The 20,956-nt window shown below is 38.3% G+C and overlaps 2 protein-coding genes across 3 annotated transcripts in view; one reads left to right on the top strand and one right to left on the bottom strand.

The window, feature by feature from the left end:
* Positions 1-1,380, bottom strand: part of LOC138038335 (scavenger receptor cysteine-rich type 1 protein M160-like) — a 32,348-nt gene extending 30,968 nt beyond the window's left edge. The window contains exon 1 of the mRNA XM_068884141.1: positions 614-1,380. Within this exon, the coding sequence (XP_068740242.1) occupies positions 614-683 (70 nt within the window). The 5' untranslated portion in view covers positions 684-1,380. The remainder of the gene's footprint in view (positions 1-613) is intronic.
* A 1,006-nt stretch (positions 1,381-2,386) lies between these two features.
* On the top strand, positions 2,387-16,331 carry LOC138038347 (uncharacterized). 2 transcript variants are annotated; one of them, XM_068884160.1, is made up of 9 exons: positions 2,387-2,629; positions 4,656-4,826; positions 6,326-6,400; positions 7,213-7,300; positions 8,960-9,022; positions 10,201-10,247; positions 11,011-11,199; positions 11,694-11,760; positions 15,996-16,331. In XM_068884160.1, the coding sequence occupies exons 1-9, from the start codon at positions 2,502-2,504 to the stop codon at positions 16,083-16,085; spliced, it is 918 nt and encodes a 305-aa protein (XP_068740261.1). In that variant the 5' UTR covers positions 2,387-2,501; the 3' UTR covers positions 16,086-16,331. The 2 variants fall into 2 exon arrangements, with proteins under 2 accessions (XP_068740261.1, XP_068740262.1); XM_068884161.1 differs by lacking the exon at positions 4,656-4,826 and having other exon boundaries at positions 2,401-2,629.
* The last annotated feature ends 4,625 nt before the right edge of the window (positions 16,332-20,956 follow it).

Genomic DNA, 20,956 nt, shown 5'->3' with positions numbered 1-20,956 from the left:
AAATTATGCAATTCTAACCTTTCTTTCAATTGCTCTCATCAACAACTCAAGTTAATATTTTAGTTCATTCTTACATAGAAGTTACTCAGCAACACACACTGAATGATGATGAAGTGAAGTGGGTCAATGCCAAATACGCGCCAGCAAATAAATTCTTAGAACAAATTTACATGTGGTAACAGTGTAACACAGACACATAAGAGAGTTATTGAGGACTCCGTAAAACATGCTCGCTTGATTAGCTTTGGAGCTTGGTGAACGATGCTAAGCCAACTCATGGCAAAGGCATTTAGGAAGTAGGTTAGCTTCCTTCCTTTGCGTTCGTAAGTGGTTTCCTGACCTTTAAGTGTAGTAGTTACCCTTCCACATGTCTAATCTTGCTTGTGTAAAACGTAACGTCGCACTTGAAAACCAACTATCGATTCTCCACGGCTGTACTGATCTACAATAATCGAGCAGAGACTTGTGGCCAGTCAGGGAAAGACGCCACATTAAATCGAGCTTTGCAACGTCGGAAGATTATATTTAGCTCGATAAGCTGATCGAGTGATATTCATTGATTTGCGCAATACTACCATCTATCTCAGACTTGTTGTTTTATAGTATGTCATACCTCGATCGGTTACGAAAGCCAGATTCACAAGGAAAAGCCATAGAATTTTATATCCAAAGACCACCAACATCGCCTTCGAGAACGTTTCCTTCCGCCGATAGATTAAGACTCCTGCAGTGAACTGAGTACAACTTTGAATAATTTTTAAGCGAATTTTTTTAGGGGGAGGGAGGGAGGGAATATGTGTGGGCTCTTATCAGTGGGATTTCAGCGATATTTCACCCGCAAAACATTTGCCGCTGTAAGCTAATCTTCCACCCTACATGTCCTGATTGCGTTCCAAATGGCATGAAACAGTAATCCACTCAGCCCCACTCAGTCGTCTTGGCTCAAAGATGATGAAAAGATCACCAACAAAAGCATTTAGTACAATGTTTCGCCGCGAACAGCGCAAAATTAACCAATCATTTCACTTATGCCTTGAGACTGGATCTTGTTTCCTGTTATCTTTTATCGTCGGGGAATGGGCTTAGTGCGCGGCTTTCGGAGTAAGAGGTTCCCGGTTCGATCTTTGGTGTTTTCAATGTCTGTTTCGACTTTCCTCTGATCCGCGTAGCTATAGCTTTAAATATCCTTAAAATGGACCGTCGGCTTCCATTGATACCCGTTTCGTAACTGAAGGGACTACTGGCGTTAAATAAATAAAGCGACTTTACCTTATTACTATTATTGTCCACACTATTGCGGTAAAACTCGTACATTTTTCGATACGTTTAGGCCTTGTGTCCACACTAAATCAGAATTTTCATGGGAAACGCGTCGATTTTAAAACGCTCTCGGAAGTGGATACAAATGAAAATGCATACAAAACAATACAAATACACAGGTCGCCCAAGGGAAACGTTTCTGTGACCTTTGTAACGTTACGTTGTAACTTGAGCGTGACGATCAGTTAAGCAATGACGTAAATTCTAAAGGTTTGTATGGGAATTCATCAACGTGTTTAGGAATCGAAAATAAAGAGCATGAATCGAACAAAAATGCCTTACCTTGTATTCTTGATACCTTATATCAGTGTTTTTGTGGTGTACTTTGGTCATTTCAAGGCGACTCCAGTGGGTTGTAGGTTTGCTGTTTTCCTCAAGAAAAACATGTTATTTACCAGAATTTACTCACTACATCGCTAGTAATTGTCACAGTACACATGATATATTTAATAATTATAAAACTGAACTACGGATATCAGATTTCAAGTATTTTCATTGGCTCACCGGACACAGGCTATCACTTCATATACCTGTTGTACCTAATATGGTCAAGGAAAGCGCGAGCCATAAAGCGAGCTGAAAACATTTTTGCAGCTTTGAGAAAAGAATGGCCGACAAAAGCCGTTTTGGACCGGAATTGACCGTGCCAGATAAATAAAATCAACATGGAAGAGTTGTCGATCCAGGGGTTTTTGATAAAACAATAATTATTCTACTCTGGCTTGCTGGATATAAAATTACTACAACCGACGAGGGCGTTATCTATCACTTCATATCCAGCGCGCCCTCGTAGAATAATTGTTAATTTAATATCCTCAGATTTTAGGGTTGCCTTTTCAGCTAGTATCTCCGAGATTTGCCTACCTAACCATGAAAATATGCACACAAAGGCCACACCACAACACCCCAGTTATATCCAGAAGCGCAGGTAATTGGAGGCAATCTAAATTTTAAAATCCCTCTCGAAGTGTCCTACGATTAGGGTCAGCGTTATGTTTAGCCCTATATACTCCTTCCCTTGTACTAGCGCATGGGTAAGTACGTTATGTATGGGGACATATATTGTACCGTATTCATCATACCTCATTATCGTCACAATGAGACAGAAAATGGCCGGTTATCGCCGGGTATTTCTTGTCATGTGTCAGATTCCAGTTCTTTTATAATGGGATCTCCACTGTATGATTCGAAATTTGTTATTTTCAAACACCCGTCGAATTGTTCACGTTATGAGCGCCAAAGCACAGAGCAAAAAGCCACTTCGTGTCGCCACGTTCAACGTTCTAGCTCCGTGCTACAACTGGATAAGGTAAGTGTACTGATATGGTCGGCCGGCGGTTGAAAATCAATTTTATACACATTTACCAGGAGTTTAAGTAGAAGCCGGCGGCTGCCGGCGGTACACAGCCTCCTAGTTGGCATATTACTGCCGTTTAATAATCTAACGCCAACTAAAAAGCCCGGGGGGGCTCCCATGTGAAAAGGGGAGGGATACTCGTCGGAAATTTAAAATTAAACTCCTTAAGGAGGCTTTTTTTGACCCTAAAAGAGACCATATTTAAACACGGATATATAAAAAATACAGTGACTTTTAATGATGGCGAAGACATTATCATCAAATACTTTCACGTACGTGAAGAAATAAGTGTAAATATACACTTCTTTATTTCTTTGTGTGCAACCCTAAAGGAGACCGTACCTTCACGGCTATATACATGTATGATTGCATTTTGCCCAGAACACCCTAAGTGAGCCCCTTCCCCCCTCCCCTGGGTTAAAAAGCGGGTTTATTCATTATTGTAAGCTAATTATAAATAATGTGTAAAGATCAACTATTCAGTGGTTAGCTGATCTAAGTGTCCGATTTTTGCAGTTCGTTGCAGCTAAATAAAATTTCTTTTACAAGGTGAACTTTATTGAAATGTCAAGTGTATCTAATGCTGAGGAAGTAATTTGGGACGCTGTACAAAATCAAGTCAAATTGTTCAACACATATCAAATCATGGGTTGGTTTTTGAGGAGATGGGGAAACCAGTGTACCTGGACAAAAACCTCATGAAGCAGAGTAGAGAACGAACAAACTCAACCACGTATGACGCAATGTCTGGGAATCGAACCTGGGCCATATTTTTACCACCACATTGATGGGATGTGACTGCACTCACCTCTGGGCCAGTCCTGCTCCCCTACAAGTGTTTTCCTTTGATTATTCATAATCTGATAAAGTGTCTTGCATTTAGTTCATGCTCAATGATGTGTGACATTATTATATCTCTGTGTTTATAGTTAGGTCAATGTGAAGGAGGGTTGTTCTAGACATTTACAATAATATATTATTACAAGCATTATTACAGTAGATGTTCCATATCATAGGATGGTGCCAATTAAGTTATGATTTTAAAGGAAAAGGAAAGGAACTGTATTTAAGGAGGCTCCCTAGAGTTTTAGGGCCGCATGCAAGCTGGGCACTAGTATGGCATGAAAAGCCTGAATTGCACGTTTTTCTGATTTTTTGTGTGATGAAATCTGTAAAATTAACTGCTAATTTTCTTGTGTTTCCTTTGGTAATTTTTTTTTAAATTGGCTCAGTTCTAACCACGCACAGTTCCTATCAAATACCTTATATTTGTTAAAATGTGTCAGAGCTAACCAAATATATTTAGAAAAAATGACAAATTGCAGAACATTCAAATTTGGTAAAACCATCTGAATGACCTTGACTTTTTACGGCTTCAAAATGTCAGGCAATATCATTTCCATAATGCAGCAAAGAATAAAAAAAAAATCGTGAAGGAAAGTATAAATATTAAGTAATTTAGGCCGAAAATAGGAATATATCTGCCAGTCATAAGATGTGATGTTGCCACGGTAATGGCCATAACCAAAAATTAAGGTATGAGGTACTTCTTCCAAAATTAGGAAAAAATCTGGGCTGACAAACTCTGTTACCAAAAGGGCATTGGAAAAAGGCCTTTATTTCCAATGATAGATTGGTCATCATTAGGCGATATGCCTGTAGCCTTGTCAGTTTGCATGTATACATTAACTATATTTGTACATTAAAATACCGGTATTTGAAGTAATCTGGAACCACTGTCTTTTTGAGTGCTAACCATTTCAGCAAGCTGCACTCTTAGATGTGCTGCTTAGTCACATTTGAATGCAGTGAGTATATTCATTCTGTGACTTACATGTAGTGGAATAGTGCAGCCAGGTTTGCATCATGCATGGTAGGGATGCACTGAAACAATCAGCGTGAATATCCTCAAAGGTAATTGGCTGTGGTAATAATATTAATAAAAAATTTACATAAATATTCGTATCCTTTTCTACAGTGGATGGTGGGGCAGAAGCGAAAGCTCTAAGCCGGATCTCTACTTACCAAGATTCCATGCCATTATTGAGCTTATAACCAGTCAGAAACCATGTATAGATGTCGTTTGTTTGCAAGAGTTTTGGTTCCATGACGATGTCATGGATCTTTTTGATTCGCAGCTAGATAAAAAGTAAGAAAAACATATATATATTATTCTGTTTCCATTTTAACTTCTGTTAAAACTCACCGTTGATTGGCTCATTTGCACCAATGCATTAATTTTGGAACATTGCATCAAAAGACCTTTTTGCAGATACAGGGGCCATTTTGATTTCTCTTGTTTCAAATAGCTATTATGGGATGCCCAGGGGGCAAATGGATATTGATTTGCCCCCTGAGCATCCCATAATATCTTTTGAAACAATAGAAATCAAAATGGCTGCAGTATCTGCAAAAAGGTCTATTAGCTGTTGTGATCAAGTGACTTCTATTTTTTCAATTTAATGAAACTGTGTAATCATGACTTTCTTTTGAGGTTGAATTGCAAAGGAATGGTTGTTTTATTCCCTTCAAGCTGTCAAAAGCTATTTCCCCTCCATGAACACATTGACCCCTGGGAGTAAGACTTGACAGATTTTACTCTGTCTAATGCTGACAGACGATTTTACTCATTGACTGGGAGCATCCTAGGGCATTTGAGGTGTCGATGGGTTATTAATATCATTTAGTATAAACACACCTGTAGGTGATTATACAAAATTACGCGCTCTCATTGGCTCGCTATCTCGGATTATCAGCCGATATAATCACCTTGACAGACAAAATGGCTGCCAGTTGTCGTTTTGCCACTGTAAGTGAAGATGATTTCATGTTGAAATGTTTTTTTTTTTCTCTTTTTTGAAATAATCACCTGTGTTTATACTTAAACAATTATTTGCCGAAGGCAAAGTGATTACCGTAAAGACTCGCAGATAAGCCGCACTCGCAGATAAGCCGCACCCCGAGTTTAGCAAATCAAATTTTGGAAAAAAAGTTTTTCGTGAAAAAAACTTGAAAGAAATCCAAAGTCGAGACCATGAAGTGTTCTGTCTTCATCCAAGGCAAACTCGCCAACAATGGATGGAAAAACACTTTAAAGTCTTACCCGTAATTTTAGCTCTTTAGTAGAATAAACATTATGTCCACCACTTATGACATATGATTGATATTATTCTGGTATCATTCACAGGTATATTAAGGCAGTTTTTCCATAGAATTTTGCGCGTAAATTCGTTGTTTTCTTGCATGTACTGTGTGAAGCTGTGTAACCAGGCATAATATCGGACGATGGAAGACTGGACACTGATATTCACAGCACCTTTCCCAAATGGTCTCTCAGATAAGCCGCACCTACGATTTTGATCGCAAATTTTTGGAAAAAAGGTGCGGCTTATCTGCGAGTCTTTACGGTATCGGTGAATATTCACCTCGACTTCGTCTCGGTGAATATTCACCGATAATCACTTCGCATTCGGCGAATAATAATATTGTTAAATAACCACTCTACATAAAGTTACTGTCAGTGGTTTTATTGGAAGCCACTTCTTGACTGACGTTTCTTACAATACACTTACAGTGTACTCCATTACCCCAAAACATTTTTTAATAATATTATTGTGAACAATGCATTGTTCATGACTCTCCTTTTAGGTACCGAATAGTAAAGCTAAAGAGAACAGGTTTTAAAATGGATGGCTTGGCCATTTTGGTTGATCGCTCTATCAAGTACGTAAGTTCACAGTGCTGAATAATCAATTTCATGAGTCATTTTCCATATACAGCTGTAGGTTGTAGCATAAATAGGTTGTCATTAAATATGCAGAGGCTGGATATTGCAGATTGAGTCTGCATGTATTGCCTTATTGAAACAAAAACTTATGTCATGTTGCAATAATTATTAAGAAATAGAAAACATTTACCGTGTTTCTATCGAGCTATAGAAACACAAGTGAATGTTTGGGAGAACGAGAAATGCTGTGGGAACACGAGCTGCAGGTGAGTGTTTCCACAGCTTTTTTGAGTTCTCCCAAACTTTCACGAGTGTTTCTATAACTCTATAGAAACACAGAGTACATGTTTTCTATTTGTTTTAGAAAACAATGTGACAAGAAAAAGGAAAACAACTTGTTAACTCTAATTATCAAAATGTAAATTCTCTTTGCTTGCGCCATCACTACGTCAACAGCTCGTGTTAGTTCTGTGTCTCCATCGAGTTATAGAAACACGATTTTTAACCAATCTGCACGCTTATTTTCTTAGGACTGTTTTCGAAGTATTTACATAATTTTAAAAAAGCCAGATGTAGTTTCTTGCCCAGGAAAGCAATAAAGAATGGTGCCATTGACAATGAGTGCAACTGATGTCAGGCTCACTGGAAAAAAAAGTGAAATTCATTTATGAAGTAAGACTTTGTCAGTGCTAGCCAGAGAATCAAGGACCTAAATTCTTGACCATTTAAATCCAAGGTCCAATGATATGCTAACTACTTCAATACGTTAATTTCTCCTATACCAAACTTTTCGCACATTCCATTTCAGCATCATGGCTGTGAGTCCCATACACTTCAATGACGTGAATCGCCGAGTGGCATTACTGGTCCACCTTCTTTTACCAGAAGATGGAGAGGTGTGTAAATTTTACGTAATAAATGAGATATTACATGTGTACAGCCAGGCGGCATCCAGCCACAGGACATTTATTTGTAAACATTATCATTTTAAGGTGGCTCAAAGCAGTTTCAACACTTTCAAGAGACCTTGTTATTAGATTTTGCAGGATTGACACTACAACACTTTATCACGTAACAGCAATGTTATGGTGCCATGTTAAACATCAATTATAGACCAAATGCATAAATGGCGGCCAAAAAAATATTCTTTTGTTTATGTGCTAATTAGCCTCACTAGCCTCGTTTGCATGGACAAAATACAAAAGAATTGTTGCTTGAGAGCAAAGCTAGTGAGTCTCATTAGCACATAAACAAAAGAATACATTTTTGGCCGCCATTTATGCATTCGGTCAATTGCTGAACAAGATGCAGTCATTTTTGTGACTTTCTAAGTTACCATGGCAACAGGAAAGCTTTTCAAAAACACGCTATATTTTGGCTTTAGTTGCTCATATCTGAAAAATGAACTTGGTGACCCCAATTTCTTATTGTACAGAAGCGATCAGCAGGCGAAGATGACTCTGCAAAGTTTTTAAAAATTCTGTGGAGCGGATTCAAAGCTACCTTTAATTTTGAATTATTTAAGGTGGCTCTGAATCCGATACACATAATTTTTTTAAACTTTGCAGAAAGTATCATTCTGGCATGCTGATTACAATCACCTTGTACATCTTGGTCACACCATAAAGAAGGTTTTACTGCAAGCTTTCATATCATTACATCATTCAATTCAAAGCACACACTGAATTATTGAGGTTACAGGGTAAAATAGGGTAAAAGTGACGTTACGAGAGGCAGAACGGGAATACTATAACCAGGAAATTTGTGAAAATAAGAACTGTGGGGCAATTAGGAAAACCTTTCGCAGCACTCTGATCAATCTAAGCAAGGCATTTGATAAAGCATATGCCATAGGACATTCCTTCTTAAGTTTCAAGGGCTGGGTGTGTCAAGTAATGCGTCAAAGTGGTTTGAAGACTGTTCAATGTCTACATGAATGACTTTACCCTCCGTTGTCAAGTTTTCAAGTGTCAAGTCATGTGTCGATGATACCAAGGTTTACCTTTCGTTCTCATTCATGGACATTGACTCCTTTGAGACCTTTGTCTTATTGCCGCCTGGTGCTGTACTAATAAGCTACTCATAAATCCTAGTGAAACCAAACTCATTTTGTTTGGAACACGACAGCTACTAAGTAAAATCCCAAATGTCAGAGTTCCTTTTCTTGGCCAAAACCTAGTTCCTGTACCTTCAGTCAATTATCTTGGTATCATACTAGACTCAAACCTTACATTTAATGAACATGTTAACTCATTGACTTCGTCCCTTATTACTACTCTGTGCCAGATAAGCAGAGTTAGACCTCTATTTTCTAAATCTGTACTTTTCACCATTTTGAATTGCTTGGTTTTTAGTAAGCTTTTTTATTGTTCACTGTATGGTTTGGTACTTTTAAGCAGAACATTGATAAATTACAACTTGTACAAAATTTTGCTGCTTGCATGTTAACTAATACTAGGAAGTTTGACCATATCTCACCAGTCCTGCGGGAACTGGGTCCTCTATCAAAAAACAGCTGTTCAGTTCATTGTATTATTCTATTTTCTCGTAAATAGGTAATCCTCATGACAACTCATTTAACCTATTGTTCAAATTACATTGATCAATATCTTCGTATGGTGAGTAAGCCATTTAAAGTGCCTATCACCTCAACACACTTTTCCACTTTATTTATTCTCCGAAATCGTCCCAAATACATGGTGTTGTTTATAGAACCTTTTGATTGAAATTTCACTTTTTTATTGGCTTTCAAAAACGGGAAAAGTGATCATACTTTGATCCATAACCGAGCAATGAAGGAGAATGGCTTTGATACCGGGTTGACGTCACAAATTAATTTGCATTGAGATAGTTCTTTGAAAACAACGATGCAAATTAATTTGTGACGTCAACCCGGTATCGAACCCATTCCCTTTCATTGCTCGGTTATTAATCACGGTATGACCACTTTTCCCGTTTTTCAAAACCAATGAAAGAGTGAAATTTCAATCTAAATGTTATAAAAACAACGCCATGTGTTTGGGATGATTTCGGAGAATAAATATATTGGAAAAGTGTGTTGAGGTGAAAGGCACTTTAAAAAGTAAATAAAATTTTGAAACGTATGGCATCACTTGTTGCACGTAGTGTTTATGTTTCAGTACACAGACGTGTCTAGAAATGCACCTTAGAGAAAATGCAGAAGGACAACTGATAACAAAAAAGTAAAAGACAAGAGAAATTCACCTTATTTATTGGAATAAAATGATAAGGTAAACAACTACGAACCTCGCCTTCCAGATCTCGCCGCAGCCTGGTAATTAAATGCAAATTATATTTTATCCAATTTCATAGCACACAATTAGAGAAAATGCAGAAGAACAACTGATAACAAAAATACACATTGTCTGATAAAAACAGTTGTGAACAATAGTTTGGTGAAATGCAACAGAGCAAAAGTACATTTGGTGGGGGGGCGGGGGGAGTGTGGGGCGTTGAGATCTAGAAGAAAACAAATAAACCATGCAAGCTAGTCCACTCAAAAACCAAGTTATAGGATTCATACTAAAATGGTGGAACTAATTAATGCTGATTGTGTGGAAAAGTCACAAAGAGTCTCCTTGCCCTTCTCCTTGGCGGTCAAATAACTTGTCTTCAGAAATATCACTTAATAATTATTGTCCTTTTAGTTGTCGTTGTTTTATGAAAGGTTAGCATGCATCTTATTAGCTGCATTCTAAACATACATGTAAACACTGCCACATTCTCTGCTCCAACAAGGCTCAAAGTGTTTGAGCTCCTGTTTTGTTTTTTCTAGTCGCAGATAAAGAAAGTAAAAAACGAGATTGAATCTTACCAGAAAAAGTAAGTAGATTATTTCAATTCACGTGTGTTTTTCAAACTTGTCAAAAGCAGTCAGCTTCTGATCAATCAACAAAAGTCGTTAATTTTACACACTGAACTTTTCAGTAACATCCATTTATAGAATGTTGCATTTTTCCTAGCAACTGAAATGACACCTACTTTGAAAACACTGCATAACGTTCTTGCATGCTGGTTTTTGATTACACTAGCAGGGCCGTAGCCAGAAAAAAAATATGACTGAGGCAATGTCCGTTGTTAAATTATCTTGGGAAGTATTTTAAGTGTTTATGATGAGTACATATTAAAGACAACACTAGAATCACGCTTTATTTTAAATTTCACGAAAAAATGACTGAGGCAAGTGCCTCGGTTTGCCTCATACTGGCTACGGCCCTGACTGGGGTCTTATATATTGCCAATTAAGGAAAAGCAGATTTGTTTGCAGATTTGCTTTGAGCCACTGGCGGACATTTCGCGCGACAAGACAGTGGTCTCCCAGATTTTTGAAGTAATCGTCTCTAATAGTGAAATGTCCAGACACGTTAAAAATGAAAGCATCTAAGTTTCGCTTGCCGTCCGTGGCTCTAAAACACGCTTTTTTTTTCGCGTAGCTGGACTTGATCACAGATCCTCTGGATCTCAAGTGGATGTGCCATAACAATTCTGTCCAGATGTCTCCAACAGAACAGAACGTCTTGATCTACTTCTTAGCATCCAAGCTCCGTTTTTGTTTTACTTTTTTCGTCTCTTCTTCCTGTTTCAGAAATAATTTAGAGCATGTTCCAGTGTTGTTAGCCGGGGATTTTAATGGCTGCCCAGAAGATGCTGTTTATAATCATGTTATAGAAAGTGGCTTTATGTCCTCGTACAAAACTGTCCACAACAGGGAGCCAGGTGTGACGCATAGAGTGTATAACGGCGAAGAGATTCTTGTAGATTATATTTTTTATAGGTGAGCTTCAATTTTATTTGTCAATCGGTTTTTTTTAAGGGTTTGGCCCAGCTGAAAAAGCAAAATATGTCTTCACGGCTTTGATACCTCTTAACTAACGGTTAGCGCTTACTGAGCTTCGAGCAAGTGCGGCGCGGCCCCTCATACCCTGACCCTGTTTAAGACAAATATCGCTGATTTTCCTACCCATTTTAAGACAGAATTCCGATTTTTGATACCCTGTTTAAGACATTTAACCCAGTTTAAGACAAAAATTGATAAATCGATACCCTGATTAAGACAAAAAATGATAAATTCGATACCCCGTTCAAGACAAAAATCCCGAAAAACATACTCTGGCTGGCCGCACGTCCCCATTAAGCCCTTAGAAGGGAGTACCCCCCCCCCCCAGGGGGTGCATGTAATAAAAAACTCGGCAAGTATGAATTTTGGCAATTTTCAAACCATTGCCTCATGCACAACTTTGATTAATAAGTTACGACTCTTTGTTTCAGAACTTCGTCTCCTAGCTCCCTCGTTCCAAGACAATCCATGGTATTGCCTGCAGAATACAGTGATAAAGTAAGAAAGTAACCGATACGTTGAACTTGTGTTAGGGCCACTCGAAATCGCCAAATCACCATTTCCTTTTCAATAGCCCATTTCCGAGTTGCTACATGTCTCAGTTTCAAAGCGAGTCCCGGTGCACAAACATTCAAATGGAAATGAGTTGCGTATTCTTATGCAAATCAAACTCATTTTCCTTACAATAGCTGAGCACCAAGACGCGCTTCGAAACCGAGGCAAACAGCAACTCGGAAATGGCCTATTTAAATTTAACATGAATTTACAACTGCGAAGTTACATACTTTTACATATAGAGATGGCCATACTTTTAATGCCTATTTCCATTTTTCTATTTGGATTCCCAAGAGTTCCTTAAGATTACTGGAGGGTGGGTGCACCCCACTCTGACTCTTATTGAGTCTAAAGATCTATTCGGAGATATTATTACTAGCCCTGAAAGAGAAAGTGAGCTACAAGAGTCTCTATACAACAATTACACCCAATCAAATTATTTTGCGATCAAGCAGTCTGGAAAGTTTCTTTTATGAGACGAAAAAACACCATGGATTTTCTATAATGCACTTTAACATGCGTAGCCTACCTAAAAATCTAACATCGTTGGAAGATATTATTTTGACCGTAAAAGGGACTCCGGAAATTATAGCTATGTCTGACACAAAATTGAAAGAAAAAAACATTTATAATACCGGGTTATGTCTTTTTGAATACTAATTCACCAACAAGTGCAGGAGGTGTCGGCCTGTGTATTTCTCAAGAATTAGGCTTCATTAGACGGTGGGACTTAGAACTATCAGATGACGGAATAGAATCGTGCTGGGTTAAAATTACTCGGAAAAAACAAAAGAACATAGTTGTCGGTTGTATTTATAGGCACCCATCCAAAGGTTGCCCAAATTTTCATAATGCACTTAAAGAGAAATTATGTAATTTAAACAATAAAGGTAAAGAGGTCTTTGTTTTAGGTGACATAAACATAAACTTATTTACAATAGAGACGACCAAACATCTGATTATCTTGACATGCTATTTAGCTCGGGTTATTTGCCACTGATCACTAAAGCTACACGTTTTACAGATCACACCACAACGCTGATTGACCACTTCTACACAAACGTGCCTCAAAAAGTAACAAAAGCAGGAATATGTTTAGCTGATATAACAGATCATTTACCCGTTTTCTGTACAGTGACAAACCTTTACGCCAAGAAACAAAACTTTTTAAGGACTTCTCTCGTTTTAACAAGGATATATTTTTAAGTGACCTTGAAGCTATAGAATTTAATAACCTGGTCGATGAAGATGTGAATCGAAGCATGAATAATGTAATCAATGCGCTACAATCCTTATCTGATAAACATGCACCTATGCGAAAATTATCAAACAAAAAAAGAAAACAGTCCGCTAAACCCTGGATATCTAACGCCATTCCGAAATCTATAAAACGAAGGCAACAACTTTTTAAAACTCACTTCCTTAGTAACGATCCTAATAAAGTAACCTATTACAAAACTTATAACAGCAAATTAAACCGAATTAAGGATGTAGCCAAAAAAAGAGTATTTTCAAGGACAATTTAGATTTAGGTGATTCCCTTGTTTTGCACCGCGCATCTCATACTGCGCATAACATTGCAACTCGGAGATGGCGGCGTTTCACCCCGGCCATCTGAAGAGAGGCAGTAAAGGCCGCTTTTTGCGTTTCAAGAGCTTTTAAGAGCAATCATGATAACTCTTCTCGGTTAAGAAGGTGTTGTTTTGGAACTCGCCCCAGTCCTTTCGCGGAAAATGATCATTTTGAAGCCCAAATTACCCCTTTGCCATGCATTATCATAGTGTTGCCAGGAAACAAGCACGGTGACCCCCCATTTTTTATAATTCTATTTACCCGTAATAGGTACGCGGAAAACATATTTTACGGAGAAAAAAAGTTGGATAGTATAAGTTGTAGTATTTACATATAAATGACGTGAAACTGCATTTGGAGCCAGACACTGAGTACAAGGTGGTGACTGTAGCGGTCCAATTTGCTTACATTTCTTTGCATATTGAGCAATTTCAAATCACTTTACTTAAAGATTATAGCCCGGACAAACAATTAAATTCAAGTTTTCGGTAATACTCAATAGTTTTTGCTACATAACAACAATTTTTCCGGTTGATCTAGTTTCGAACGCTTTTCGCGTAATTCGGTAAAAACGCTTAGAATAAAGGGCATACAGCGCGAAAAAAGGGACGGTGACCCCATCTTTGTATTACAGTCTAAAATGTCCTGTGTATGAATATCAATTGTGCCAACTTTGAAAAATGGATAGTACGTCATTTTCAAGGGAATTACCTTAAAAAGTGAAAATCTGAAAAGAACATGGAAACTAATCGGCATGATAATAAACTAGAAAAACGGTTGTGGGCAACCCCCAATTACAAAACTGATTCATAAAAATAGGTGTTACACCGATAAAGCTAGTATTGCGCATCAACTTAATACACATTTTATTAATATTGGTTGTGAACTTGCTGCCAAACTCCCGCCGAATAATGATGATGATGGCCCAATCGAATATATCAAACGTTCTTTCCGAGATAGTTTTACCTTCTGCAGTATCCTTGTCCATTGAGTTTACGATTTATTATTGGGAACAAACCTCAACAAATCAACTATCGAAGTACTTCGAAAGTTTATTAAACTAGCTTCAAGCTATATAAGTGAATGCCTAACCTTCATTTTTAACCAATCCTTACAACAGGGTGTCGTACCTGATATTTTGAAAATTTCTAAGGTTACAATTTGACAAAGGACGAGAGGTTACAGATCCTACTAATTTTCGCCCTATCTCAACGTTGTCAACGTTTACACAAATATTTGAAAAACTTATACACAAGCAGCTTATTAACTATATTGAGAAGCAGAAAATCCTCTTTCAGTTTCAATTTGGCTATAGAAAAGGACATTCAACCGTTGAAGCTATAACTGAAATCACAAATAGATTATGCTAAGAACAGTCATTGATAATAATTTATACACTTGTGGTGTTTTCTTAGCCTTTTCTAAAGCCTTTGATACTGTAAACCATATGATCTTGCTGAGAAAATTGGAAGCCTATGGAATGAGAGGGACTCTTTTAAACTGGTTTCAAAGCTATCTTTCGAATAGGAAACAGTATGTTGAGTTGGATGGAGTTAAGTCCCCCAAACAGACAATTTTATGTGGAATCCCACAAGGAAGCACACTAGGACCTCTGCTGTTTTTAATCTACATGAATGATTAAGTTTCAGATTTTTTCAAAATCGTTGCGGATGATACAAATGTATTTGCATCCGCAAGGGATCTTAAATCACTCGAACACTTAATGAACTCTGAACTAGCCAAAGTGAAAAGATGGTGCGATGTTAACAAGCTGTCTATCAATAGGGGTAAAACAAACTTCATAATGATCAAATCCACAAAAAAAAAGGATATCCCAATAAACCTTAACATAAGAAATAGCGACGGCTCCTCTTATTCGTTAGAACGTAAGCAATGTATAAAATACCGAGGTATTATGATTGACGAGTCTTTAGGCTGGAAACACCACATCTCTTTTGTCTGTTCCCGTGTATCTGGAAACATGAACCCAATCAGTCGTGCCTCGCGCGTGCACATTTTCCCGCGCTTTGTGTCGGCTACGTGTGATTACTTCGAGTTTTGATTGGTTTGCCGGATTGTCTCAGTTTTTTTTGATTGGCCAACGTAATTACTTTGGTTTTGGTTTACGACACTCGATTGAAACTCGCTCTATGCTCACGTTCGAATTAGGATGTTTATTAGGACGGAAACATCATATGCTCCCCCTCACATATTGCGGAACCTACATTTCGTCCCCTTGAACGCACTTCACAATTAATGATTACTCTGAGTGAAATTTAACTCGGCACATTCGTGTCATGACGAAATTAAACTTCTTTGGTTTTCGAAGGCTCGGCAAATACGTTCTTATTTTGCATGGAAAAAGAGCAGTTAGGATTTTCGTAGACACAGCAGTCTGCGTAAGAGTCTCCAGTCCGTAGACCTTCTGCAACTTAAAGAAACTAAACACAAACCATTTGCGCAGCTTTTTAAAATAATGCATTTATTGGGTAAATGGCTATAATGGAGCTTTAGACGCAACTTTATTTTGCGTATGCTAAAACTGATTCGCAGTTTGGCGCACGACTCATAATTTTCCTCGATTTCTTTTCTTCCTTTTGTTTTAGGAATGGCCAAAAGAATTTACTTTATCAGACCACAGAATGATCATGACAGAATTTGAGCTCCATTCACAAGATTCCAATCAACAGACGTGAATTGACAATGTTTCGTCATATCTGTTTTTTTAAATCTACAGTTAATTGAAGTGTTGCTATCAACTTGTAAATAGATAAAGCACTCTGTCAGTTCTTCAACTTGTTAGTTAGTTTCAACACGGACGGTGGGGGTTGAAGCGATCGGAAAATCTCTGCACCTTATACACTTTAAGTTTCCTTTTTGTACGAGTTGTTGTTATACAAGCGATAGAGAAATAAGAACACGATTGCTTTAAGGACTTTTAACCCCGCCTATCACCTTGCAAGACAGCCTGATTCAGTGCAACCTGCGAGTGAAATTAGAGATAATTGAAAAATCTCTGTGAAAGTGATCATTGTAGTTCTTATGAAGCAAATGAATTTTTTTCTACTCCCAAATGCTGTTCAAGGCCGATATTCGGTAAAACTCTATATTAGAAGAAGTCAATCTTGAAAAACAAAAATAAGGAAAGGAAACTTTCACCAAAACGTTGAAAACATGAAACAAAAGTTTACGCTAATCCTGGATTAAGTTAATCGGCTTTCGAACAACGGGGCCCATGTAGGGGTAAAATGCAGACTATAAGGTTATAATGTAACTGTTGAAAAAGCCCAAACCCTTTGGAAGTGCTAACCTTAGGCCTATAATTAGGCAAAAGCAATATCGAGGCTTAACTGTTTGGGCTTTTCCAACCATTATAACCTTGGTCTTCATTTTATCCCTGGTCTGCAGTTTACACTGACCAACTCGAAATCCAACTCGAAATCCTAACTCGGTAAATAGGCAACCTCGTTGTTAGGAGCCTGTTGACCACACCACCACTAGTTCCTGTCCTCAGAGAAATATTGCCTTCCAAATTGCAGCAAAGAGGAGTTCTGTCTTGTGTGTTTTGCATAATCTGCTATATACATAAGATATCATTCGTATACGCTATCTCGTATATTTTCTCAAATACTTCACGTCTTCGAGCTCAGTCACTAGAGCATTGTGCAGCCAGCGAAATGGCATTGTCATGGGTCAAGCCAGGCCGGATTTTTTCGGTCTTCTTTGCCTTTTCTAATAGGCGATGATCATAATTCTCATTAAAACTCATCGACAATCCTGGTCAAAACTGTTGGTACAATTTATGAGGGCCGTACGCGATGGTGCGAGCAGGGCCGGAAAAAGCCATCCGGCCCTGCTAGGATCGCGTACGACCCTCATACGGGGATAGTTTTGCAATGTAAGCGCGCGTGAGAATTGCCGAGAGTCGCTGTTAATGGTAAATGGAATATTTAGAAAACCGTTAAAGACTCTTTCTACTACTTCTTCCTCCATTTAATCTGTTTGCAACTGGATCGCTTCAAAAAATTCTCTTCGCCAGCCAATATTCGTCATACAGTCGTGCTAGTTGGACATCGAAAAATGAGCCAACAAAACACCTAGAATTTCAATTTAACTTGACACTCTCTTTAAACCTCCTTGGCCGCTCAGTCATATTATACCACAGTGAGATAAGGGCCAGGTCTTGAACATACTGAGTCCGTGGGCAGATATGTTAAAACTAACGTTAAATTAATTGCGAAGACCGGCAGATTGAAGGCCGCTACGGCCCCCAAAGGCAAGAAAGTTAAAAATAACGAACGAAACCCCTTCATGTGTAATGTCTCATTATTAAATAAATTTCAATTTTTTTCCTCCGCAAGCTGTCTAACGATGAATGCAGTCTAGCAATAAAGGCACTGTTTGAGGGAAAAACTTACAAGTATATTGTGTAGGTGCCGCTGAATACAGCAAACTATTCTCTGCTTATCATTGGTTGAACTATCCTGGCGCGCCGGTTAAGCCAAAATTTTAGTCGGCTAGAGAGGCAGGAAGGTTAAATGAAGGCAAAAAAGTTTTAAGATTCGTTACCGTTTTTCTAAATATTCCATGTGCATTAACGACGATTCTCGCCAATGCTTTGGTCTTGGCAGCTATTTGGAACACTCCATCCTCCATCCTTGTATTGTGCTACTTATGTTCTCATGTTTAGCCTTGCCGCGAATGACTGATCTTGGAGTCGGTCTAATTTCTCAACCATCGGAAATATTTTTTTGGATAGCCTCTACTAAACATGAAGATGACAGTTTAACAATGAGAATACATCTCGCCATATCGGGGTCTTTGGTAGGTGTGTCACTTTTAACAGTCACCTTAATTGGGGTAGACCGATATCTTGCCCTAAAGTTGATAAAGTTACATCTACGGTAAAAGGAATTAATCACGACCAGAAGAGCCATTTGCACGGCGGTTGTCATCTGGGTCTCTTCCATTTCCACGTTCACTGGCACCTTGATTATTTTAAAGCAGCCACTTCGTGCTTTTAAGACAATTACATGTCCGAACATTGTCGCGTGTTTCATTATTAATACTTTTGTTTACCACTGAACTCAAGTTTACCGGGTTTGCCTGCTTCACCATGTCCAAATTCAAGATCAAACGGTTTTTCGTTAAGATTCTGGCCTGTATCAGCGAGCTGTCAACGATGCTGGAATCAGAAAATCCGTTAAAACTATCTTCTTTTACTTGCGTTCGTCGTGAATTATTTTCCATTCTTTTTCTCTACAGGCATTCCAGTCCCAACTATTATGCCACCTATAATAAAGTTCACTACAACTTTCGTTTTTGTTAATTCATCGGTCAATCCAGCTTTAATGTACTTTCAGTTATCTGACCTTCGCTTAGCTATTAAGCGAATTTTGAAGCAAGTGTTCAGTCGCCCACAGTAAACATGTCAATGACTTTTGGAACATAGCGTTTGGTTTTGGCAAACCCTCAAAGTACTTGCGGACCCGTGTCAGTAGAAGAACCAAAAAGCTCACCAACATCGTCCCAAAACGACGCTTTTATATTATTGGTCTCCACCGAAAACGGCGACCTCTGGCCCGTTCCAAAATTCAGAGTAACTTTTTTCAGTCATTTCTATTTTCAAACACTGGGTTGTATATTTGAAGCATTTAAAATTTGGGAATTTCATAGTAAGGTTTATTTACACATGCACATTTTTATTTCCTAACATATTTTATGTGGATGGGAGGTCTTGGCAGATTTCCCTGAAAACAAACCAATGTTAGAGGGGTTCACAGTCTAAATAAAAACACTTTGATGGATAGGTAAAGAGTACAATGTACAAAGTAGGGAGGGAGTAGCGGGAAAGGCTGAGGGGATGAGATGCAAGACAGTGTGGTTGACCTTTTGGGGAAAGCAGCAAAGCTTACACATGTACGCATTGCGTACCTATTTTTTTTATATTTGTTAGTCCGCTTACCACTTTCCGTCAATAAAAATATAAGCCTTAAAGCGTTCGACAACAAAACATATAGGGCGTTTGAGGTGTTTTTTTTATTTCCATGGTGACTTATTGTGTCACACCAATCAGTGCATCTTCAGAAGTAATTTCTGGTGTTTCATACTGTACCATAACAAAGCCTTTTACCATTTGCATACTGGGAAGAAAGAAAGAGAAATAGTTCCAATGAGACTGTCACAAAAGTAAGCAAATGGACATGGAAAAAATAACGTCTTACCATGTGAAGGCAGCTGCCAAAAAGTAGTATCAAACAAGTCACTGTACATTTCCCACTACTGACTAGGGTGCAATGAGGCCTTCAATACAGTGTAGTTTCCACTTTCCACCCTCTCCCCTCTTACCTACATATAAGATGCTACCATTGCAAGACTATGGACAAAAGTTGGAGAAACAAATTATTGCCAGTAGCAGTTTTAAGTAAGAAATGCAATCATTCAGAGTCGTCTCAGGAATTTTGCCACTGGTTTTAACTTGCATGAGAATCTTTAGCTTCAAGTAATTTCCCTAACTGACTTACTTGGAGTATGAGCTAGACTCAAGGTGACCATTAGAAAATGTGAAGTAACTTCTCTATATTTTCAACCAGAAAAGTTCAACTTTCTTTCTTTTAATCACACCCCACAAGTCTTCACAATGCTTAAGTTAGATAGATACCGGTACACTTGGTGAAAAACCATAATAAGTCCAATAATATTATTTGCCTCATTACATATTGGGGCTTTATTGCATGTCATTGAAGACTATTTATATGTAATATCAGAGCTCTCAAGTCTTAAGTTTTTAAAGCATGAGATGCTTGCTGGAGATTGCATCAGGCACAAGTGTCCTGTGTTTCTTGTGCCGGAGGCACCAAACATTTCTCGGGGGCTCCAGGGGCATGCTCCCCCAGATTTTTTTTTGAAATTTGCACTTCTCAGATCACTGGAAATTCACCGTCGAGTCCGCCATTTTGTTTCTTTCATGCTGCTTGCTAAGAGAGCCCATGTTATTATGGTCAGCCTGAGCTAACATATCGGCCTATAATTCATATATCAACGGGTGAAAGTCCTGAAGAAACAAGAAAATTGGTCACACACAAACAGATTGAACATTGGCCGAAGTTCACTGCCAGTGAAGGAACGAATTCGAAATTCATGAGCACTTCTGAAAGCTTAAAAGGTAGTTACCTTCGAGAAAAGTGCCAATGAGTGAGAAATGCTCGTGTCGGCGTGAGACCGTGAGATTACATCGAAATGCGTGAGATTCAAACTCAATATGTGAGACTTGAGAGCTCTGTAATATTATCCAAGGTACAAATTAATGTATGTGAATATGAAATTAATGCTTTCCACAGACTTGACATTTAGGTCCAATGCAGTATTTAACTTGAACTGCCCCTGACCTCTTCTGACCACCGCATATTCTGCATTTTCTCCTTTTTCGGCTTGGCACAAGAAATGTAAATATTAAAGTTAACAAAGTTAGAAAAAAGCTGTTTCATGCCCAGCTAATAGGTGGCATAGGTCTTTCCCTGGGATAGTCATTGAACCATGCCAGTTTTGAAATATTGATACACTAATA

This window comes from Montipora capricornis, chromosome 2 (genome assembly GCF_036669925.1).
Source record: "Montipora capricornis isolate CH-2021 chromosome 2, ASM3666992v2, whole genome shotgun sequence".
NCBI lineage: Eukaryota > Metazoa > Cnidaria > Anthozoa > Scleractinia > Acroporidae > Montipora > Montipora capricornis.
This window is presented reverse-complemented; position numbering and strand designations above follow the sequence as displayed.

What these genes read in the sequence shown, in the direction of transcription:
- LOC138038347 (XM_068884160.1), top strand. Translation starts at nt 2,502, where the DNA reads ATGATTCGAAATTTGTTATTTTCAAACACCCGTCGAATTGTTCACGTT. An exon ending in GATTCGCAGCTAGATAAAAA is followed by an intron (nt 4,827 to 6,325) that starts GTAAGAAAAACA and finishes CTCTCCTTTTAG; the next exon opens with GTACCGAATAGTAAAGCTAA. An exon ending in CTGCAGAATACAGTGATAAA is followed by an intron (nt 11,761 to 15,995) that starts GTAAGAAAGTAA and finishes CTTTTGTTTTAG; the next exon opens with GAATGGCCAAAAGAATTTAC.